At 50.7% G+C, this 24,581-nt stretch overlaps 1 protein-coding gene across 1 annotated transcript in view; it reads left to right on the top strand.

Annotated features, from left to right (window-relative positions):
• Positions 1 to 560: 560 nt before the first annotated feature.
• The window catches only part of LOC135221672 (pre-mRNA-splicing factor ISY1 homolog), a 214,129-nt gene continuing 190,108 nt past the window's right edge, over positions 561 to 24,581 (top strand). The window contains exons 1-2 of the mRNA XM_064259392.1: positions 561 to 694; positions 10,396 to 10,418. Of these exons, the coding sequence (XP_064115462.1) occupies positions 692 to 694; positions 10,396 to 10,418 (26 nt within the window). The 5' untranslated portion in view covers positions 561 to 691. The remainder of the gene's footprint in view (positions 695 to 10,395; positions 10,419 to 24,581) is intronic.

The following is a 24,581-nucleotide window of genomic DNA, read 5'->3' as shown; positions in this document are numbered from 1 at the left end:
AGGTATGCATTACAACAGAAGTTCCGTTGGGTTTGGTTATTCATGCTAAATATTGCTGCATATTGAAAAACATTCATGTCAACAAGCTATGCAAGGTTTTAGAACTAAGACTATATGCTTCATTGATTTGCAAGTGAAAATAATTCTATTGTGAAATCTAAAGATAATAAACATTGGACGACATAATGAATGGCTTACACGGTTATATGATCGTGTTCAGATTCTATGAATAGATCAATTCAGCGATGAGTGACTCTTGATATGAGAGATATAAGTGACTCTAGATATATGAGTTTGTGCCGGCTTATTTTAACAAGAATATTGGCACAACGGCATCAAGTGTGATGGTAATGACGTCAGTGGTGAAACTGATGATGAGTATGAGTATGATGGACATAATGATAATATGATGATGACAACAGTGATAAGTTAACATACTGACAATGATGAAGATTACGATTTCTTATTACTACAGTAATAATGGCGATAATGATATTTTTAACCAAAGAGATGTAGTGAGAGAAGGCAGGTTAATGGAACCACGTCAGGGAGCCGTTATAGAGCCTTCATCTTTTAATACTAATAACAGACTGCACATCCAGCAAACGTACCTTGTTGTTATGTATTTGTTCTGATAGTACACTAAGTAAATCCTACCCACGAAAAGCATTCACCTCAAAACTGAGTAAAAATGGTAAGATTTTTCTTAGTTGTTCAGGCTCTGTTAGTTCGAGATAAGTTTTTCTTCACGAAACTAACCTACCTAGCTAGCTAGGTACTAGCTATATAGGCTAGTACCTAGGTACGCGGAATGGAATAGGTAGCTAGGCTAGCTAGCAGAACAAGTGGAGGTTTTATCCTAGACTACCTAGAGATAAGGTAGCCTAGTAGGTAGTGGCGACCTAGGCAAACCTTTTAGATAAGCTATGTAGTGATTTCCCATTGAGGGCAAATGGCCTCTGGCCAGGTCAGGGCATGGACATTCTTGGAAAGTTTAGGTTTTTGTTGTTCTGGGGAACTTGTTCCCGCCTTTCTACACTTCCCTTTAGCTAGGTAGGGTAAACAACCGCATGGACCGGCTCAACACACCGACGGTCACGGCCACTCTGAAAAAGTACTTATAACGCGTCCTTACACTGGAGATGGGCATCAGTCACTACTTGTTGTTGGTGAGACACGGAGGTAAAGACCTCTACTCTCCTTTCGACCTTTCGAAGTAAGTATTTTCTCCAAAGTTAGAAATTAAGGCCAAATTTAAAGCTTTAAACAGAGGGTAGTGAAAAGGGTGGCCAACGCAGTGCATATCTCACCAAAACGCTTTCAAAATTTTTACTTACGCTTAAATATTTTAGAAGATTGACGCCATCTCGATGTTTGCAGGGTCGCTTGTGTCAACAGACTTCCCATTTCCTGTGATAAATCCACACACCACTTGAACCCATAAACGCTGGGGCACTTTCATCACAACAATCGGAACATGTTCCCTAACCACGACGTCTTTAAGGAAACTACTGGTTTTTGGAATAGAAGACGACGACGAAGCGTTGCACTAGATAATTATTTTTAATAAAATAGTTAAACATCAATATTTTACATATTTATGATGATTAATTTGAAAATATTCGTTATTGAAAAAGTAACTCAATTCTGATGCAAATGTAAGTAATTATTTTTCGGAATTATTGTACCTATTGTAAATGAAATGCTATACTCAACTTTCTTGCGAACAGTTTACCAGTTATTCACGCTGATTGTTATCAGCTATTCATGTAATTGTTATAATCGTAATGCGCATATATATCTTTATTATTTACTTTGTGGATATATGAAGATGTTTTACTGCCGGATTACCGCCGTAGTGTGACGCAATCGCTTTCGCTCCCTAGACATCTGTCTGTTTTCGCACCATAAGAAATGACCAGAAAGTCGTTAAAAGAGGAAAGTTAGGATTGAGGGGCATATGTTTTGATTGAGAAAAATACAAATTTATACAATAGCTAGCTTGTAAAAAATAACTGATTACAAAAAACTTGATTGACAACCAAGCAGCATACCTACTACCTATGGGTTTCAGAAACAGTGCAAGCACGTTTTTTGGCAATATTTCTGTAACGAACACTCGTATCAGAACGAGATTTTGCTATAGTGTATTACACCCAGTGCCGTAATTTATAAGGGTATCGTGAATCACTAATCATAAAGAATAATGACACTTGTCTTTGTACCAAGAGACAAAAACTCCATTATCCAGAAACTGGATGCGAACACTGCGTAAAAAGCTCCCACCTACCCTCTCCCCCACCTCCACCGCCTCCCCTGTCCTTCTTCCTTCCTTCACCTTCCTTTCTCTCTCTCTCTCTCTGTTGCCAATTGGTATGTGTTCACCCTCCAAACTGGGTATAAGACTTACACAAAATGTGGAAATTGGTGAAATTAGCCTATGTATTGAAAGTATATATACATAAATATTATCTTGGTTCGGACACGGCATACAAACCTTCGGTCCTTTTACATAGGAAGGTACTAGCGGCAGCTGGATAGGTCGTAAGCTTTCGAACAAGGGGTTCGGTAGTTAACTGCTTGTCCGACAGGCGCGCGCAGCGCGCGACTGGGAGGTAAACAAACCACTTTTGCTTTCGGCCTCACAGTGGATGGACGTGTGTGTTTCGCTCTCTGCCCGCTGCTCGTCGTTTGCTTTCTAAGTTGGTTGTAATTGTGTATGAAAGAGTATTGTAAGTACAATTATTCTCTCTTTATATATTAATACGGCTTTCAAGTGAATAATGATGGAATCTCCTCGCCTCGCTACCCCAAGGAGACTTTGCCCCGGGTATCGAAGGGCGCAAATGCGGGAAGTTTAGATCGTTCCCGGAGATTGACCCTCATATTTTGTGTGCTCGGTGTCGGGGGCGCGAATGCACCCGGGCCGAGCCCTGTGATGTGTGTAATGACTGGTCGGGAGGCGCAGTGGACTTTGTATGAGGGCAGGAAGAAGCGAAGGCCTGCAAAACAGGATCGTCGGAAAGCTCTCCCGCGACTCCTTTGGTGACGGAAACTTCGTCTTCTTTCCTGCCGCACCCGCTCAACTTCCACGTCTCGCGACTTCCACGGGGGGGGTGTCTAGGTCCTTCTCCTCTCCTGACGTGTCGAGTGTGGAGGAGGGCGCTAGATTCCCTGACGTAGAGTTGAGTTGTATTCTTGGGTCCTCTATACCGCTCGTCTTCGCGCGAAGCGGCGGGTAGAGGATCCCCCTAATCACCCGACTTTTGACTCCTCAGGTGCGGTTGCCGTGAAGGATGACCTCGGACAGGTGTGGGCGGGATCGCGTTGGGGCTGCAGGGCGTGCCGAGTGTCCAGGGGCTGCTCTATCATCTGGCTGGCTCCGTGGCGGTTACTCATGCAACGGTCACAACCACCACCACGACCCTGACAACACCCGGCTACGCGTCACCTCCTCCACCTGGTGTACACCCAGCACGCGGTCTCTGTAACACCCACAACATCGGTGCAGGGGCCAGTCGCCGTAACTCGGGAGGGGGAGTGTGATGCCGCCACCCCCCTGGGTTTGCCGTGCTGCCAGCGAATCCGGACTTCATTGTGCCCGAAGAGCTCGCCCCTGGACCTCCCACCGGTGCCGATGACGTCTGTGCCGCTGGTTCGACAATCTGTACCGCCCACACAGCCTGCCGTACCTGCCGTGACCACCGCTGCTGTTCCTGTTCCTGCTCCTGCCGTCTCGACTGCCGTTCCTGTGATGCTCGCACCTGCTGATGTTGTTCCTGTTCCTGGCGCCGCTGCTCCCGATGCTGGTCTGTTCGGACAGGTACGTCCGGGCCCTGTTGCTTCGGCAACAGCAGCCCCGGCTCCGTCCTGGATGACAGATCTGACGTCGGTCCTGAGGAGGTTGACGAAGAAGAAGAAGAAGAGGAGGAAGGTGTCGTCGTCGTCTTCATCGTCTTCTTCGTCGTCGTCGTCGTCTGCCGCCTCTTCCCCTTCTTCTTCTAAGGCTCCCCCGCCTAAGAAGAAGAAGGTGTCGCCTCCCCCCCCCCTAAGAATCTCCTCTTGGGAGCTTCTAAGGGCCCGTCTCGCTCTGGTGAGACGGGGGGTTCTTCCGCTGGTCGCCTGCTCCTTCGGGAGCAGGACCCGTCCTCTCTCCGCAAGGAAGAAGACTACTGGGGACGGGGCCAGAGGGGTGCCGGGCTAAACAACCTGGCACTTGCCTCACCTGCTGTTAGTGGTTCGGCCACAGCAGCAGGATCCGGCTCGGCCGCTCGTTCGCGAGAGGTACCGAGTGTACGGTCGCTACCAGCGACCGTGCAGCCAGGAACCAGACCTCCTGAGTCCGCTCAGCGTCAGGTTCACGGCACGGAGCGGAAGACTGGTGACAGCCGCTCACACGACTATCACCAAGGACCAGCTCTCGCTCTCACGGCGAGCGGCTGGCTACCCGGGATCTTGACGTGACGGTCCATGACCGGCCACGGGCTGAGGCTGGGAAGAGGTCCCCCCCCCCGTTCGCCAGGCACCAGCCACGGCTGGTACCAGCGAACTGACGCAGCACCGTGAGGATACGCACCGATCTCACCGTGACAGTGGAGCTCCGCCGGTCGCCTGAACCGTCGCTCTCACAGAGAGCGATCGGGTACGGCGACCAGCACCAGCTCCTCTGACACAACGAGACCGGGGTGGGGCCGCTGTTCTCGGTACCAGCCGTTCTCCACAGCGAGACGGCTCGATAGGACGCAGGTCATGCACCGCGATCGCCACGCGGGTTGGCGATCGCCTGCAGTCCTCCAAGCCCGCTGGTTCTGCCAGTGAGCGAGGAGAGAGCGTCAGGTCTGCCTCTCCCATACCTTCAACCTCCTCGGGTTACACGGGAGGGGGCGAGGTATTGAGGAGTGATCGTGAGGGGTGCGCCCCTCAGGATCCCGCACGTCGTCGTACGTACCAGGCTCGGCTTCGGTTCTCGGACCAGCCAGGTCGTACGCACAAAGGTGGTTTGGAGGAGACCGAGAGGGGGCTGTCGCTGCTCCTCTCCTTGAGGGAGGAGGGTCTCGGAGGTACTCCTGTTTGAGGGACTGGACGGTCCGACTCCACAGGATGCTATCACGCCCGAGATCCAGAGCAACTTTGCCGAGGTTATTGCGCTGATTCGTCAGCACAACGACCTCGGGGAAGGATCGCCGCTCCCACCATCCGAGCCCACGTCCCGGCTCGAGTCGTTCTGGGGCCCGAGAAGAGGGAACCCAGACCGACGGTGGGTTTGCCGCGTTCCGAGCTTGCTGGACTCAGTGCTGGACCAGGTTCCGAATCGCTTGTCTCCGGACAAGACGGTTCGCTCAAGTCTGGCAGGTCGAGCAAGCTGCTTCCACCTCCTCTGCTACGACAGCGGCGGTTTTACGTGCCATCTGAAGACCCGATGCCGCCAAAACAGGTGAACCCGGAGTTAGCTAGGTTGACTCCGGGTGTGTCTCTGCAACAGCTCCTGTCGAGAACCTGTGGTTCTCGCAGAGCAAGAGGCACTCGGCCTGGAATCTACCGCCATGGCAGCTTTCCAGGCCGTCTCCTGGCTAGATCTGTGGTCCCTCACAGTATCTAAGGTCGCAGCCAACTCCGGGGAATTTCTCCCGAAGATGACTCGGCCTTCAGGAGACTTTTGCCAGTCTGGGGGAAGAGCCATCTCCTTCCTTGCCCACCAGACGGTGAACCTGTGGGCAACCTGGTTCTCCGACGAAGGGGAGCTGTCCTTACTCGGGTTTCCAGGGCGGTTCCCGGGCGTGAGGCGGCTGTTGGGGCTTAGAAACGGACCTTTACGGAGTTCCACGTCTCTCTTCCCAGGAGAGATGGTGGACGCTGCGGTGGACAGACGACGCACTGATGACAGTGACCGTCTGGTTCACCAGGCAGTCTCGAAGGCTTCTGGGCAGCCTCGGACTGCGGCCAAGTCTAAGAGCTCGGCTAGCTTCCTCGGCTGCTAAGACGGTAGCTGCGTCGAAGCCCGGGAAAGACTCTGTCTTCTTCTTGACTTCTAACAAGGGGAGCCGTAACCAGCCCTCCTCCCAGCCCTCCTCATCCCGTGGAGGCTCTGGGAAGAAGTCGAAGAAAGGGGGGAAACGCTAGGGACGGCGTTCCCCCTCACCTGCCTGCCGGAAGTGTGGGGGGGTGCCTGGCCAGCCATTGGGCAACTTGGCAGCGCTACGGCGCCGAGACCTGGATTGTAGATGTCCTTCGGGAGGGATATCTATTACCCTCGAATCTCGGCCACCCCTCACCTCCAAACCCGGTCCAACAGCAGTCGTACGTTCCAGGGTCATCGAAGGACGTAGCACTCAGAAGGAGATCAAGACCATGCTGAGCAAGAGAGCTGTAGAGATCGTCACGGATCAGTCACCGGGCTTTTACAGCCGACTCTTCTGGTGGAAAAGTCTACGGAGGCTGGCGCCCGGTGATAGATCTCTCTCCCCTGAACCGGTTTGTTCGCAGCCACACCCGGTTCACGATGGAGAACGGCACACTCAGTGCTCGACTCCATCAGGGAGAACGATTTCATGCTTTCGGTGGGACTTGAAGGATGCGTATTTCCAAATACCCATTCATCAGTCCTCCAGAATACCTCCGCTTCATCCTCGACGGGACGGTGTACCAGTTCAGGGCACTGGCTTCGGTCTCTCACCGAACCACAGGTGTTCACGGCGAGTGTTCACTCTGGTGTCTGCTTTGGGCCCATTCGCACGGGATACGTCTGATGAGGTATCTCGACGATTGGTTAGTCCTGGCGAGCTCCCGCTCGCAGTTGCTACAGGACAGGGATCGACTGCTCGAGTTCTGTCGCGATCTGGGGATCGTTGTGAACTTCGAGAAGTCCGATCTCGAGCCCAAGCAGAGGATGAAGTACCTGGGTATGCTGGATCGACACGGTAGCAGGGCGAGTCTTCCCCCCAGCACTCGCGGATCAGCAGATTCAGGGAGGCAGCCAACCAGTTCCTGTCGGCAGGCAACAGGTAGCTCAGCGATGGCAAGTCGTGATCGGACACCTGTCGTCACTCGAGAAGTTAGTCCCTCACGGGGCGTCTTCACCTGCGGTCTCTTCAGTGGAGACTAAAGGAGAGTTGGTCACAGGCGACGGATCCCCCAAGAACTTTCCAGTGTCACTGACACAGGAGGTGAGGCAGGACCTAGCCTGGTGGCTCGACGACAGGAACCCTCTTAAGAGGAGTGCCACTGCGCACTCCCCCCCCGGGACAATGCAGCTGTTCTCAGACGCATCGACCGATGGGATGGGTGGGGCGCACACCTGGAGGAGTTGCTGACTTCAGGAGTGTGGGACGAGAACGGACAAGCACCTTCACATCAATGTTTCTGGAACAATCAAGGCAGCGTTTCCTCGCTCTCCAAGAGTTTCAGGACCGCTTGATGGGACAACTCAGTGTGTTGATGTGCGACAACACCACGGTGGTGGCTTACGTCAACAAACAGGGGGGCCTAGTGTCTCTCCCGTTGTACCAGTTGACTCGGCAGGTGCACGAGTGGGCTCAGGCACACTCAATAGAGCTGTCGGCACGCTACATTCCCAGGGAAGAGGAATGTAGTAGAGACACGCTCAGCCGTCGGGATCAGGTGATAGGGACCGAATGGTCTCTACACCAGGACGTGGCGGAAAGGCTCTTCGACCTGTGGGGGCGACCATCGTGGATCTGTTCGCCACCAGGCACAACAGGAAGCTCCAGGTGTTCTTCTCGGCCGTGCCGGACCCATGGGCAGCTGCAGAGGACGCTCTTCAACACCCGTGGGACAACTCTCTTCGCCTATGCCTTTCCCCCGTTCAGCCTGATTCGCAAGGTGATCAGTCGAGCGCTGGTCACCCGAATCTCAGGATGATCCTGGTGGCTCCCAAATGGCCACAGGCCATTTGGTATCCGGACCTGCTGGCTCTTCTCGCAGGAGAACCGAGAGAGATTCCCCCTTGGCACAACCTTCTCGCCCAGCCACACGCGAGCGGTACCACCGAGCAGTCCAGTCCCTACGTCTTCACGGCTGGCTGTTATCCACCATCTCTTGCGAAACGAGAGGCTTTTCTCGTAGCGCAGCAACAGAGATGGCTGGAAACGTCCGTCAGTCCTCTGCAGCTGTGTACCAGGGGAAGTGGCCGTCTTCTGTGGTTGGTGTCGTAGACGGGGTCTATCTCCTCTCAGAGCCACTCTTTCAGCAGGTAGCGGATTTCCTCGTTTTTCTTCGCCAGAGAAGCTCCTCTCAGTCCCCACAGTCAAAGGATACAGAGCCGCCTTGGCGCTCGTCCTGAAACTGAGGGGGTTGGACATCTCGAATTCGTTCGAGATCTCCTTGCTTATGAGGACTTCGAAAGGTCTTGCCCACCCAGGAAACTCAGGCCCCCCTGCGTGGGACGTGACTCTCGTCCTTAGGAGTCTGACTCGAACACCGTTCGAGCCACTCCGAGAGTCGTCAGACAGGGATCTGACCCTCAAGACCCTCTTCTTGCTGGCCCTGGCATCGGCGAAGAGAGTAGAGGGGAACTTCATGGTCTTCCTATGATGTACGACACTCCAGGGGATGGGGATCCGTGACGCTCGATTTCGTCCCGAACTTCGTTGCGAAGACTCAGAAACCTTCAGTCCCTGATGAGGTTCGAGTCATTCACGATTCCCTCCCTATTGGACTTCACCGATAAATGATGCGGATGAGAATGCTGCTTTGTCCTGTGAGGGCGCTACGGCGCTATCTGAAGAGAACTCGACACCTCAGGCCTGAGTGTCGACGCCTCTTTGTTAGCACCGGGGTCACCAAGAAAGAAGTATCCAAGAACACTCTTTCATTCTGGCTGCGTGAGGTCATCAGGAGGGCGGTATGAGGCTGATGGTAGTGACGACATCCGTACGTCCCGTCCCGAGAGCTCACGAAGTCAGAAGTATTGGCCCCTCGTTGGCGTTTCGCAAGAAACTTCTCAGTGGCGCAGGTCCTGAAGGCAGGGGTCTGGTCTAACCAGACTACCTTTACGTCCTTCTACCTTCGGGATATTGCCCACAGGTCCTTGGGATACCTTTTCCTTGGGACCCGTGGTGGGGGCTGCTCAACAAGTTGTGTAGCTAACCCAGACCCTCGCAGGCTGCAACAGCATCGAGTCCTGGTGTGACTGTGGATGGATGTGTGAGTGAGTGAGTGACTGGCTCTCTCTTCCCATCTTTTCCTTCCCCTCTACCTGTGGGCAGAGGGCCATGGTCGTCACTACGCTGGATGAGGACGAGATGCAGGTGAGCTATATGACAGAGCCCATCCTATCCCTTTCACTAGGGATAGGAGCAGAATATCCACCACTTCCTTCTACAAGGGGGGGAAGTGGATGCCTACAAGAGTCAAACCCACCTGACTTTATATTTGCTCCGTACAGGAACAAGTTCTTGCATTGCTGGTACGAAGAGATACGCATGCCTCTCTCTTAGTACTCGGTCCAGAGGTCTGACCATTGATCCTGCGGTGCACACCCGATCAATCGGACAGAGGCTTGGATCCCTCCCTCGCTCTTTACGACCAGGGAGGCTTCCAAGGTTGGGCGAACACCAGTCTGTTCACAAAAGACACAGATTCCTCCCACCAAGAAGTGAGTCTTCCTATTGTAAAAGGACCGAAGGTTTGTATGCCGTGTCGGAACAAATGACAATTTGTCCAAAATTGCATTTTTCCTAACTATACAAACCTGAGGTCCTTTTACACATAGCCCCACCTCATGCCACCCCTCACTCTGCAGTTTTTTGCTTGGGCCAAAGCAAAGTGATTGTTTACCTCCCAGTCGCGCGCTACGCGCGCGGCCTGTCGGACAAGCAGTTAACTACCGAACCCCTTGTTCGAAAGCTTACGACCTATCCAGCTGCCGCTAGTACCTTCCTATTGTAAAAGGACCTCAGTTGTATAGTTAGGAAAAAATGCAATTTTGGACAAATTGTCATGTTCATAACATTACTATGACAACTAGAATTCATGGAAACAGTTTATGATAATGCATCGGCGTGTGTGAGAAGCTCCACTAATGTGGCAATGATGATTTTGCCAATCTTAGCATGCAAACATTAAAGGTAACATTTACCATAGTAAATTGTGAGAATATTTTATGATTATCTGCTTGTTTATGTGCATCATTTTACTTAATTGACTTTCAGCAAAAAATAAAATTTGTAAAATATGAAGTAACCCATTATTTATTTTATGACTGCGACTTTGTTCATTTTTAACCAGCAATTCAACACTTAGTTTTTCCTTTCAATCAGACATGAAGGTTTTAATGAAACCTGTGATATACAAACAGAATAAAAGCATTAAAGCACTGTAAAAAGGTAGCTACTGTTGTTTTATTTATTAATAAGGTTGTTTATATCTGTTTTACAGGCACGAAATGCAGAAAAGGCTATGTAAGTACTATGTTTAAATTTTATTATACCTTATTATTGTTTCATATTGCTACTTGTCATTGGTAGTTGGTTGAAAGTCTTTTTAAAACTTAGTAACTAGCTTGTGACTTACTTGGTTGTAGGTTGTATATTTGCATTGGGAGTGAGAAGGTTCCTTGAAGAAGTTCAGTTACTGTTCTCCTCATTGATAGGTTCAGTAGCATTTTTTATTAGTTCTCCAGGTGTTGTGTTATTTCTATGTGAAATAGGCAAAACTCTACCTACAAACCTGAGGTCTTAATATTATACTGCCCACCTCTAGCCGCCCCTCTGTCTGCTAAGACATCCTGAGTTGGGAAAGATTGACGTGGTTGCATAGGTGCGTGGTCCTTGACCATTCTTCACCCAACATACGCACGCATTGCCAGATCTCACAAGATTCCTTGTTTTCATCTGCGTTTTAACCAGATCCAGCTAGGCGCTAGAAATGATCCTCTTGTTAAGACCTCAGGTTTGTAGCTATGAAAAATACAAATTGTCTTAGAAAATTTGTCATATTTTTACTTTGCATGATGGAGAAAGGTGTAAATTGCAATACACCCCCTGAACACCTGAACTAGCCCTGGTCACTTACCAGCCCGAACCATCATTTATTAAAAATTTACCAAATCTTTGGTTAAAATAAACAATCAGTGTTGCCAATCTCCTGGCAAACACCCTCGTTACTAGTTACCAGCCCACCGCTAGTAGCCCTGCCTCACGGGGCCGGTCACACCTGCCCTCTCAACGTCAATCACTTATCGTTCGCGTGGAGTACAGATGTATCCACAGCGAACTCCTTTTTGGTCTTGCCCGGCCTTCATTTGCACCTTTGATTTGATTGATTTTGGTGACGAATTACACATCCCTTTGGATTACGGTTGGATTGCTCTTAATACCTTGTCATCAGACATTGATTCTGCAAAGGAAGAAACAACATAAGCTACGACAACGACTACTGCATTCTCGGCCACGACATCACAGAGAACGACGAGCGGAAGTTCAACAACGTATCGTCTTTGCCAACAATGCAAGAAAAGGATGAGTACCCAAAGACACGATAGTCATTCCTTATGCGTAAATTGTAGGCCTGTTCAATGTAATTTAAAGACCAGATGTGTGGAATGTCAGGAGTGGTCTTTGGACCAGATGTTAGGGTATCTCACACATAGAAAAGGTCTCGTATTAAGAAGTAAGTGTAGGCAGGAAGACACTAACGTAGATCAAGATAAAGACTTAGAGACAGTGCTCTTTAAGAGACTTGAGAGTAGGCTGACATCGAGTATGACATCTCCGTTACCGATTTTATGTAAAGATTAAGTGAGGATAGATCGAGCAATAGGGATACTGAAATTACTAATCGTTTTCTTTTCCAGCTCCCCTGCCTGTTCCAGAATCAGCCCTAACCGGTGCTGGGGGTATAGGGATCCGCAAGCCCAGAGGGCAGGATCCGCCGTCCCCCCCATGGCGCGGAGCAGGCAGTGTTGGCAGCAGATTCCCCTTCCCTCGATGTGTAAGTTCTCAGGATGATAAAAACTTAGGTCAGATATAGACGAGTAGGGATAATAGGCTACATAGTGTTTAGTTTAGGAAGAGAAGTGCAGGCTTCTCGGGTCGGTTTTCTATTAAAAGTAGTAGTTTTTAGAGGCACAGTGTCCTTAGAGCATCTTTAGGCTTTTTCCTGCTTCGAGTTCCTTGCATCAGAAGCTTTTAGGCCATGGTTGGTCTTTCAGATATGCTCCTTCGTCTTTAAGGTTTCTTTCCTCTACGTATACGATACGATAATTGTTAATATCAACTAATTCTCCGTTCAATGCATATTGACTTACGATATTCAGTATGGAGAGAAATCGAATAAAATTAACTACGGTTAGCCTAGTGTTCACGATGATATATCGTATGCATATTCAGTAGCCTAGCCTAACCTAAAGTATTAGCTGTACAACATATCGGTAGGTTATTTTTATATTGGCTAACGCTGTAGGCTCAAGGCATTCTTGACTTCGGATAATTCAGTACAGGTGTAATTGAAAACGAACGAGAATCCGATCTGAGGATAATTAATATGAATGTAATCGAACAGAATGAAGATCGGATTCTGTCCGACTAAAGCATTATAATTGTATTATGTGTATCATATTAGCGTAGTATAAACACTAACTCGGCAGTCATTCACGCTGGAATCAGCGGATGACGAATACGGGTTTGCGTCGCCGTATCCATCTCATTCCTCTTCCTGATTACCTAAAATGACTAACCCGAACAACACTCTCACTTATGCCAAGTTTTGTACAAACGTCTTGAAGGAGACGTGTGTTCAACTATGTTGACATTTAACTTAGTTCAATGAGGTTTCTATCTTGGGGCACATAATCACATGTTCAGATATAAGGAATTTGTATGTATGACGTCTTCATACGTTTAACAGACTATGGCCGTCAGTATTACATTGCGCTTATGTTCAATTACAGTTACAAATTATTACCAGTCGTATTATCAAATTACAATGACAACTGAAATTAAGAATTAGAGGCCTAATAAAGTTAATTTAATTACCTTTAAATATTATTTTATTACTTTTCAATTAAATTACAATTACACTAGCTTGTCGTCAAACAGCACTATTGTAAGGAGGTGTGGTTTAGACCAGACAAGGATGCCGGCTTAGTCCTAATTTTTTTTTTTTTTTGCCTTGGCTCACCAGATTCAATCCATATCCACTTGGGTCTCGGCTAATGTTTTTTTGTCCTTAGTTAGCATATTAATGAATATCTGGATACTTAACTTATGGAACGAAGTCATTCTGTTTCATCTTACGATGTAATTTAAGACGAAAATTTGACTGATACGTCTCATTGGAAGCTAGTTATCCCCGCCCCTTGGGTTTTTTAGATGGCGTTAAATTTAGGATTCCGTTCGTTTTTTCACTCGTTTTCATAGGTATTACGAACCTACACTTTATATACGTATTAATCCTTTGTCTGTGTGAAAACAACAGTAATGAGCTCTTTCATGCTATTAGTTTTCTTTTTACCACGGCTGCGTTGGAATTCATACTAAAGCTCGGACTTCTGTCCAGGTTGCTGATGCACGTAATTTTGCTTATTAGCTTCAGCTGCATTTATAACATGAATACAGTAATTACGCGGATGAATACATTAACGGATGTTGCTATCGGATTCGCATTACTTGAGTCACAATAATAACCACTGATCAATACAATAAAGTGATGTTTGTTATAGGAGTCGATCGCATTAGCAACAAGTTCTCGTTCTTCTTGGTAAAAATTGTTCATCAGCTGTAAAGACGGAGTTATACGAGTATTATAACGTTAAGAATAATACCCTTTTAACTTAGAGGGTGCAATTTGCGGAGGTGGAGATGTTAAGACGATCGTAATTTTCTCTTCTTCTCTCTTCTCTCTCTCTCTCTCGGTCTCGTCTCTCTCTCTCTCTCGCGGTCTCTCTCTCTCTCTCATCTCTCTCTTTTCCTGCCCTCTTTTCCCTATTATAAAATTAATATTCTCTCTTATCCTAGAGACGATTGTTGTCGCTCTCTTTCTCTCTCTCTCTCTCTCTCTCTACTTTTCTGATTTCATATTCTCTCCATATTCTCTCATCCTATTTTTCCACGCTTTCCTAACACTGGACTCATTGTGCAACAGAGGTTTTTCTTCCTTTCACACCTTTCAAACTCTGTCAATTTCCCTTCAGCGCTGACTGACCTCATAGGTCCCAATACTCGGCCTTTGGCCTAAATTCTATTTTTAAACCCAACAATCTTTCTGTCTGAGTTAGTATTAGAGTAGGGAGCGACTATTAGGAATATGTATAAGGAATGTGATATATCACAAGAGGATTTTAAGTATTAGGACAGATAGGAAAGAACATGTCTAGGTCTATCTGAGGGTATTCTTTCAAGTGTCAACCAGGCAGAGTACAGACAGGCAGGTACAACACTACAAGAGAGGACATCACTACGATCGACGACACCGTCGCAGACGCAGCCGATGGACATGGTTGTCTCCTCCGTACATTGAGAGGCCTAAGGCCACATGGGAGGTCCTTCTGTTTCCCTCCCTACTGAAGTTGCCGAGAGCCACTGGGAGGTCTTTCAGATTCCCGCCACATGAGAGGCCGAGAGCCACCACATGGGAGGTCTTCAGATTCCCTCCATACATGAGAGGCCGAGATGCCACATGGGAGGTCTTCAGTTTTTCCTCTACTCAGGTGAGGCACATAGCCAGCTGAGAGGAAACAGGTTTGTATCCCTCCCGCACTCAATGAGTTTTGACCTTAGGGTAGAGGTGCCGGGAGTTTTTCCCTCCACATATGGGAGGCCTAGAAGGCCACACATGGGAGATTAGCTTGGACGACGAGTGACAAATGAACTTGAGACTGACTCGTGTACTCAATTATATTGACTGACAACTGGTACAGTGTAGGGCCGGGCAGATTTGATTCCCCACCTCCAAATTAATGTTGTTAATCGGGCTAGTTCAGGGTGTTCAGGGGTGTATTGCAATATGAAGTTTTTATTGTAAAACTAACATTTGTAATACCTACCTGAACACCTGAATGATTCCCACCCTCCTCCCCTCTCATACAGAGTTATTGAGTTATGATTGACGTGAGAGGGCAGGTGTGACCGGCCCGTGAGGCAGGGCTACTAGCGGTGGGCTGGTAACTAGGTAACGAGGGTGTTTGCCAGGAGATTGGCAACACTGATCGTTTATTTTAACCAAAGATTTGGTAAATTTTTAATAAATTGATTGGTTCGGCGGGCTGGTAAGTGGACCAAGGGCTAGTTCAGGTGTTCAGGTAGGTATTACAATATTAGTTTTACAATAAAAACTTCATTTTTAATCCGATAAATATTGCATGATGGAGAAAAGGCCAACTTTATAGTGATAAATATTGAATTTCAGGACAACACTAGCTCGTTGGCGCGCTGCACAAGAGGGTGGTGGCCAGCAGCAAAGAACAAGGCGTCCTTTTTTAGCGTTCTGAATGGTTGAGGGATTTTGCGTGAAGCAGAAAATGAGAAACCAAGTCATTTCTGAAATTGCTCGGAAAGTTTCACATACAAAATGTATGTTGAATGTTTCAAATGTTAAGGCTGAAAACTTGTACGTATTTTGTTTGTATCACAGTTTATAGACAAAACATAAAATTTTCCGTAATTCTCTTATATAATAGCTGGCCTGGGTGAATTTCGAATACGTGACCTTAATGATGAGATCAACAAACTTTTGCGTGAAAAGGGTCATTGGGAAGTGCGCATTAAAGAACTTGGGAGGAACCAGACTATGCACGAGTTGGACCTAAGATGATAGATATGGATGGCCAGGAAGCACCAGGGAACAGGTATGGTATATTTTTTCTTTGAACGATGTGCTCAGTTACATGAAAAAGAATTAGTCAAAGTGTGCATACAATTCAAAAATATTTACCATTTAAATAGAAAATGTCTCTTTATCTCCTAGCAAATACAAACCAATGTTTGAGGGAAGCCCTAATTGGCTTGTGTAATTGTAAAAACCAGGGAATGGAGTTGGACTACAAAACCTTCAAACTTTATGCTTCTATTTATGGTACCTCTGATTTTGATAACTCAATTTTAAATTAGACTTGTTCCGACACGGCATACAAACCTTCGGTCCTTTACAATAGGAAGGTACTAGCGGCAGCTGGATAGGTCGTAAGCTTCGAACAAGGGGTTCGGTAGTTAACTGCTTGTCCGACAGGCGCGCATGCGCGACTGGGAGGTAAACAAATCTCTTTTGCTTTCGGCCTCACAGCGAGTGGACGTGTGTGTTCTACGCTCTCTGCCCGCTTCTCGTCGTTTGCTTTCCCTTGGTTGTATGGTTGTGTTTGTGTTTGAGTGAACATTGTAAGTACAATCATTCCTCTTTTCTTCATTATTATTATAAATCTGATCAATTATGGAGTCTCCACGCCCCGCTACCCTCCGGAGATTGTGCCCGGGTACCGAAGGGCGTAAATGCGGCAAGTTCCGCTCCTTCCCAGAAATTGATCCCCATATTTTGTGCGCTCGTGTCGGGCCGCGAATGTACCCGAGCCGAGCCCTGTGAAGTATGTATGTCATGGTCGGAGGCGCAGTGGGGCTTGTACGAAGGTAGGAAGAAGCGAAGGCCTGCAAAGGAGTCGTCGGAGAGCTCTCCCGCGACTCCTTTGGTTACGGACACTTCGTCTTCTTTCCTGCCGCCCGCTCAGCTCCCACGTTTGGCGCCTTCCCCTTCGGGGGGGCGGGGGGGGGTTTCTAGGTCCTTCTCCTCACCCGAATCTGTGAGTGTGGAGGAGGGCGCGAGATACCCCGACGTTGAGTTGTACTCTGGGTCCTCTATCCGTTCGTCTACATCGCACGGACGGGTAGAGGATCCTGCTAATCACCCGACCTTTGCTTCCTCAGGTGCTGTTGCTGCGAAGGACGACGGCGGACAGGTGTGGGCATCGTTGGGTCTGCAGGGCATGCCGAGTGTCCAAGGAACTGCTCTACCATCTGGCTGGCTCTGTGGCGGTCACGCACGCTACGGTGACGACTACTACCACGACCCTGTCAACTCCTGGCTATGTTTCACCTCCTCACCTGGTGTACACCCCGCACGCGGTCTCTGTTACACCAACTACATCGGTGCAGGGGCCAATCGCCGTACCACGGGGGAGTGTGATGCCGCCGCCTGGGTTTGCCGTGCTGCCTCGACCGGACTTCGTGTGCCCGAAGAGCTCGCCCCTGGACCTCCCACCAGTACCTAGGATGTCTGTGCCGCTGGTCCGTCCACCTGGTCTGCCTGTACAGCCTGCCGTACCTGCCGTACCTGCCCAGCCGCTGTTTACGGACGTGATGTTGCCCGACCACTGCTGCCGTTCCTGTATCTGTTCCTGCCGTCTCCACTGCTGTTCCTGTGATGCCTGCACCTGCTGACGTTGTTCCTGTTCGTGGCGCCGCTGCTCCCGATGCGATCTGTTCGGACAGGTGCGTCCGGGCCCTGTTGCTTCGGCAACCAGCCAAGGCCCCGGCTCCGCCCTGGATGACAGATCTGACATCGGTCCTGAGGAAGCTGACGAAGAAGAAGAGGAAGAGGAGGAAGGTGTCGTCGTCGTCTTCATCGTCTCTTCGTCGTCGTCGTCGTCTGCCGCCTCTCCCCCTTCATCTTCTAAGGCTTCACAGCCTAAGAAGAAGAAGGTCGCCTCCTCCCCCCTAAGAAGTCTCCTTCGGGAGCTTCTAAGGGCCCGTCTCGCTCCGGTGAGACGGGGGGTTCTTTCCGCTGGTCATCCTGCTCCTTCGTGAGCAGGGCCCGTCTCTTCTTCCGCAAGGAAGAAGACTACGGGGACCAGAGGGGTGCCGGCTAACACCGGCACTTCCTCGCCTGCTGTTAGTGGTTCGGCCACGGCAGCAGGATCCGTCTCGGCCCTCTCGTTCGCGAGAGGTACCGAGTGTACGGTCGCCACAGCGTACCGTGCAGCTAGGAAACCCAGACCTCTGAGCCAGCTCAGCGTCAGGTTCACAGCACGGAGCGGAAGACTGGTGACAGCCGCTCACGCGACTTCTCACCAGACCAGCTCTCGCTCTCGCGGCGAGCCAGCTGGCTACCGGGCTGACGTGACGGTCCACGACCGGCCACGGGCTTGAGAGGCTGGGAGAGGTCCCCCCTTGTTCGCCGGCACCAGCCACGGCTGGTACCAGCGACTGACGCGCCGTGAGGATAATGCACCGGTCTCACCGTGGACAGTGGAGCTCGCCGGTCGCCTGACCGTCGCTCTCACAGAGAGCGATCGGGTACGGCCACCAGCACCAGCTCTTCTGACACGCGAGACCGGGGCCGCTGTGCTCAGTCCAGCCTTTCTCCACAGCGAGACGGCTCGACCAGGCCTGCAGCTCGATCGCCACCGCGGTTGACGATCGCCTGCAGTCTTCCAAGCCCGCTGGTTAACTGCCAGCGAGCGAGAGGGAGCGTCAGGTCTGCCTCTCCATACCTTCACCTCCTCGGGTTACACCGGGAGGAGCGAGGTATTGAGGAGTGATCGTGGGAGTGCGCCCCTCAGGATCCCACCACGTCGTCGTACGTACCAGGCAACGGTTCTCGGACCGGCCAGGTCGTATGCGCAAGTGGCTGGAGGAGACCGAGAGGGGTCTGTCGCTGTTTCCCCCCCTCCGAGGGGGAGATCTCGGAGCTGCTCCTGTTCGAGGGACTGGACGGGTCCTCACTCCGCAGGATGCAGTCACTCCTGAGATTCAGAGGAACTTTGCCGAGGTAATTGCGCTGATTCGTCAGCACAACGACCTTGGGGAAGGATCGCCGCTCCCACCTTCCGAGCCCACGTCCCGGCTCGAGTCGTTCTGGGGCCCGAAGAGGGAACCCAGACCGACGGTGGGTTTGCCGCGGTCGGAGCTTGCCGACTCAGTGCTGGACCAGGTAGAATCTCTTGTCTCCGGACAAGACGGTTCTCTCAAGTCTGGCAGGTCGAGCAAGCTGCTTCCACCTCCTCTACTGCGACAGCGGCGTTTCTACATGCCGTCTGAGGACCCGATGCCGCCCAAACAGGTGAACCCGGAGTTAGCCAGGCTAACGCCGGGTGTGTCTCTGCAGCAGCTCCTGTCAGAGAACCTATGGTTCTCGCAGCAAGAGGCACTCGGCCTGGAATCCACTGCCATGGCAGCCTTTCCATGGCCGTCTCCTGGATAGATCGGGTGGTCCCTCACAGTATCTAAGGTCGCAGCCAACTCCGGGGGAATTTCTCCCGAAGATGACTCGGCCTTTAGGAGACTTTGCCAGTCCTGGGGGAAGAGCCATCTCCTTTCCTTGCCCACCAGACGGTAAACCTGTGGGCCAACCTGGTTCTCCGACATAGGGACGCTGTCCTTACTCGAGTTTCCAGGGCGGCAAGGCGTGAAGCGGCATTGGGACTTCGCAATGGACCGTTACGGAGTTCCACGTCTCTCTTCCCAGGAGAGATGGTGGACGCTGCGGTGGACAGTGACCGTCTGGTACACCAGGCAGTTGTTCCGACACGGCATACAAACCTTCGGTCCTTTTACAATAGGAAGGTACTAGCGGCAGCTGGATAGGTCGTAAGCTTTCGAACAAGGGGTTCGGTAGTTAACTGCTTGTCCGACAGGCGCGCGCGCGCGACTGGGAGGTAAACAAATCACTTTTGCTTTCGGCCTGCTGGCGTGTAGACTGTATCATCGCTCTCTGCCCGCTTCATCGTCGTTGCTTTCGCATGGTTGTGTTTTTCTTTTTTCTATTTATCTAGTGAAACTGAATTGTAAGTACAATCATTTCATATTTATTTCCATTGAATTCAATTGTGAATAAAGGATCTTGGTTTCTCCACGCCCTCCGATTACCCGAGTGCCGGGACTGAAGGGCGTAAGTGCGGGAATTCATTTTCCCAGAAATGATCCTCGTATTGTGTATGCTCGGTGCCGAGGGCGGGAGAGCGCTCGCTCCGAGCTTATATTTTGGTTGAAAATGTGTAGATGAAAATCGTAAGTAAGTGCCTTTTCATTTATTTTTTTTTTTGATTTTTTTTGACCTGTATGCTCGTTGCCGAGCGAATGCGCTCGGCACGAAAACTTATTCTGTATGGAAGTGGAATCGCAAGTACAGTATTCTTTTTTCATTTTCAGTATTTATTTTTGATTTTGTATTTTGGCAATACTCCAATTTTGGATGCAGTTTTTTCCAGCTCTTACCCGGAAATTGGGATCCCTTTCCCCTTTTTATTTGAAATGAAGTAGAAAATGCGCAAGTGCAGTTCTTTTTCATTTTCATATTTTATTGAGATTGCATTATTTACTTGGATCAATGTTTCCGCTATTTACCCGGAATTGATCCTTCCCCTTTTTTATTTTGTATGAAGTGAAATCGCAAGCGCAGTATTCTTTTTCATTTTTCATATATATATTTTGATTGCATCAATTCATTATGGATCAAGGTTTCCGTTCATAATCGGGAATGGATCCTTTTCCTTTTACCCTTGCGCTCGGTACCGAGGGCGCAAATGTGCTCGCTCCGAGCCCTTATTCATGGTGAAGTGAATCGTAATGCAAGATTCTTTTTCATGTTATTCCTTTATTATTGATTGCATCAATATTTATTTTGGTTCAAGTTCCGCTCAGTCAGGGAATTGATCCTTATGCCCTTGCATTCGGTGCCGAGGGCACGATTGCTCTCGGGCTCTTTTTTTTTTTTTTTTTTTTTTTTTTTTTTTTTTTTTTATTGTTGGGTACATGGGTGTGCTGTGCGGGGTGGGGAACGAGAATCCCCCCCCCCCCCCCCCGCTAAGCTCCCACAGATGGCCCATTCCCCTTCGGGGGGGAGTTTATCTGGGTTCTCCTCCTCGCCGATCCGTCGAGCGCGGGGGAGGGCGCTCGGTGCCCGATGTACAATTGTATTTTCGGGGTCTTCCGCTCGTTCGGTGTGGGCTCACCCCCCCGCGCGAGGGGACTTCCCCCCCACTAATCACTACTACTGTTATTTCCGCAGGTGCTATTGCCACGAGGGTGGACCTTGGTGAGGTATGGGCGTCCATCGATTTGCAGGGCGTGCCTAGTGTCCAGGGGCGGCGGTTTCTATGTCTGGGCCGGCTGCGGTCACCCATGGAGTGGTGACCACGACAATGATATCGACTCCAGGTGACGACGTCCCTCCTCACCTGGTGTACTCGCCTCACGTGGTAACAGTCCTTGCCTACAGCCGCTGTGAAGTGCCGTTCGCCGTACCGAGAGGGGGGGCGTGCCGCCGCCGCTCGTGGTTGCCGCGCTGCCGCGACCACACTTCCGCTGCCCTAGAGCTCGCCCCTGGACCTGCCGCCGGTACCAGGATGTTGCTGGCTGCTGCTTCACCTCCTGTGTTTCCGGTGCTGGCCTGCCGTAACCTGCCGATTCTGTGCTGACTGTCCATGCAGTTGCTGCGCTGGCTGTCCCTGCCGTTGCTGCGCTGGCTGTCCCTGCCGATGCTGTGCTGGCTTTGCCTGCTGTTCCTGAGATGCCCATACCTGCTGACGTCGTCCCTGTTTGTGGTGGTACTACCCCAGACTTTGGTCTGTCTGTACAGGTGCGTCCGGGCCCTGTGGCTTCGGCTACAGCAGCCTGGCTCCGCCCTGGATAGCAGATCTTACGTCTGTCCTGAGGAAGCTGACGAAGAAGAGGAGGAAGGTGTCGTCGTCGTCGTCTTCATCTTCTTCATCGTCGTCGGCTGCCGCCTCTTCCCCTTCGACTTCTAAGGCTTCACAGCCGAGGAAGAAGAAGGTTGCCTCCTCCCTCCTAAGAAGTCTCCCTCGGGAGCTTCTCGACCCGTCTCACCTCGGTGGGACGGGAGGGTTCCTTCCGCTGGTCCTCCTGCTCCTTCGGGAGAGCGGGGCCCGTCTCTTCTTCGCAAGGAAGGAAGACTACGGGGACCAGAGGGTACCGGCTAACACCCGGTACTTCCTCGCCTCCGGTGTCAGTGGTTCTGCCACTGCATTCAGGGTCCGTCTCGGCCTCTCGTTCGCGGGGGTACCGGTGTTCCGAGTGTACGGTTTGCCTACCAGCGACCGTGCAGCCAGGAACCAGACCTCTGAGTCCGCTCAGCGTCAGGTTCACGGCACGGGGCGGAAGACTGGGTGACAGCGGCTCACGCGACTCTCACCAGACCAGCTCTCGCGGCGACCAGCTGGCTACCCGGGACGTGACGGTCCACGACCGGCCACGGGCTGAGGCTGGGAAGAGGTCCCCCCGTTCGCCGGTGCCAGCCACGGCTGGAACCAGCGACGTGACGTGCCGTGAGCTCAAGCACCGGTCTCACTGTGACAGTGGAGCCTGCAGGTCGCCTGACCGTCGCTCTCACAGAGAGCGATCGGATACGGCAACCAGCACCAGCTCGTCTGACACTCGAGATCGGGGAGGGGCCGCTGTGCTCAGTCCAGCCGTTCTCCACAGCGAGACGGTTTCGACCAGGCCTGCAGCTTGATCGCCACCGCGGGTTGACGATCGCCTGCAGCCCTCCAAGCCTGCTGGTTCTGCCAGCGAGCGAGGAGGGAGCGTCAGGTCTGCCTCTCCCGTACCTTCAACCTCCTCGGGTTACACCGGGAGGAGCGAGGGTATTGAGGAGTGATCGTGAGGGGTGCGCCCCTCATGATCCCACGACGAGCCCTACGTGCCAGGCACGGTTCTTGGACCGCCAGGACGTATGCGCAAGTGGATGGAGAAGACCGAGAGGGCTGTCGCTGTTCCCCCTTCTTAGGAGGAAGGTTCTCGGAATATGCTCTTGTTCGAAGGGCGGGATTAACGGTCCTACTCTGCAAGATGCTGTGACTTCCGAGATCCAGAGGAACTTTGCCGAGGTTATGGCGCTGATTCGTCAGCACAACGACCTCGGGGAAGGATCGCCGCTCCCACCAGCAGAGCCACTCTCGGTCGGCGAGTCGTTTTGGGGCCCGAGAGGGAACCCAAATCGACTGGTGGGTCTGCCGCGATCGGAGCTTGCCGACTGTGTTTGAACCAGGTAGTCTCTCGTCTCCGGACAAGAAGGCTCTCTCAGTTTCTGGCCGGTCGAACAAGCTACTTCACCTCCTCTACTGCGACAGAGGCTGTTTTCTACGTGTCTTCGGACACCGTATTTGAATACCCCTTCGGTCCTCCTGAGAGGTTTCGACCTCGACGAGGACTGGAATGAGTCGGAGGACGGTATCGGCTCTCTCCTGTCAGGTGTCGATCAGCCCCACCCAGACGACGTTCACAGTGGCGGCAGACCCTTACCTACAGTATGAGTTCGTAACCCTCCTCGGGAAAACGTTTTCTCCTGACTATACGTCCCAGGCTCTGAGAGGCCATCGCCGTAAGGCGATGGCTGCTCCTTTTCTTCTCCAACTGCTATTCCGCTGGGAGGGAAGGCGAGCCAGTATCCAATCCTCCCCCATTCCCTTCTCTCCTTACGGCTACGAGGGAAAGGGGAGGGATCCTACAGAGATTTCTCTGTAAGATCCCACGTTAGGGGCTGCGCTACCGGGGTGGGACCTTCGGGTCCTACCTGACGTAAGCCCCGGTCGTTGAGGAGGGATCCTGCCCCTTTCTCGATTTTCTACGGGAATCGAGAGGTCCACCAGCCGATATCGTTTGACGAATTCGGTGGGGGGTTTTTCGCAGAGTGCTTAGAATTCTACGGAATTTTCTAGCGCACTCAGAGTGTTCGAGTTTTTTACGATCCTCCAAACACTTTAGGCGAGACCACGGTCTAAAGTGAGCGAGAATCCCCGATACAATATTGTTACACGATAATCGGGAACCTCGCTTATGCTCGAATTCCTGTAATTTCTAGCATTTGGAAGAAGACTGCTGCTGAAAGAAGAGTATCTCACAGTAGGCGATTAACCTGGAATAGAGAAGAACGACGAGAACTTCCAGTTTGGCTTGAACTATCGTCTTCGGTATTCTGTTCACCATGAAGCTTTCCTTTGGGAAAGACTTCTCCTTCACTCTCTTGACTAGAGAACGAAGACGGTCGATCTCCAATCCTTATTCTCATTCCTCGAGAGGAAAAGAATTTAGGATGGAGGTCGTGGTACAGAACCTACAAATATACTACGTATTACTTTACCCTCGCGACATGATTTTTTTTAACAGTTGAATTGTCCGGGGGGTAGGCGCATACCGTAGTTAACTCTACGGTTTGTGACCGAGATGAATTGTATCTTACTTGAACTGCAACTCGGGGTTGCCTGCACCGTCCCAGCAGTTATCAGTTTACGATTTTAGATACTTGGTATTGTCATGACAACACCAAACTCAGCTTTTGTATTTACCGAAATCCGTTTCGTTTAAATATAATTGCTCGAGCGTATTCTTTATGCTCGATGGTTCTAGCCGAACGCATTCCTTCGTGGAATAATGGATTACCTGGCAACTCAGGATGACGAGTCACCAAGAGCTACTGCGTATTGAACTGCCTGATAGCAGCTCAGTATCAGCTAGGTCTCGGAGATGCACGGTCGGTTACGTCTCTCTCTCCCCTGGTTTGATTGACTGCCGAACCGTATCTCTGCCCAACAATCATGGACTTAGGTCTCTGATTAACGGGGATTCTCGCAATAATGAAGGACCATCTACTGCTGTGACGCTCGATTTCATCGCCTTCGACAT

The sequence above is a fragment of the Macrobrachium nipponense genome, chromosome 3 (assembly GCF_015104395.2).
Source record: "Macrobrachium nipponense isolate FS-2020 chromosome 3, ASM1510439v2, whole genome shotgun sequence".
Classification (NCBI taxonomy): Eukaryota; Metazoa; Arthropoda; class Malacostraca; order Decapoda; family Palaemonidae; genus Macrobrachium; species Macrobrachium nipponense.
This window is presented reverse-complemented; position numbering and strand designations above follow the sequence as displayed.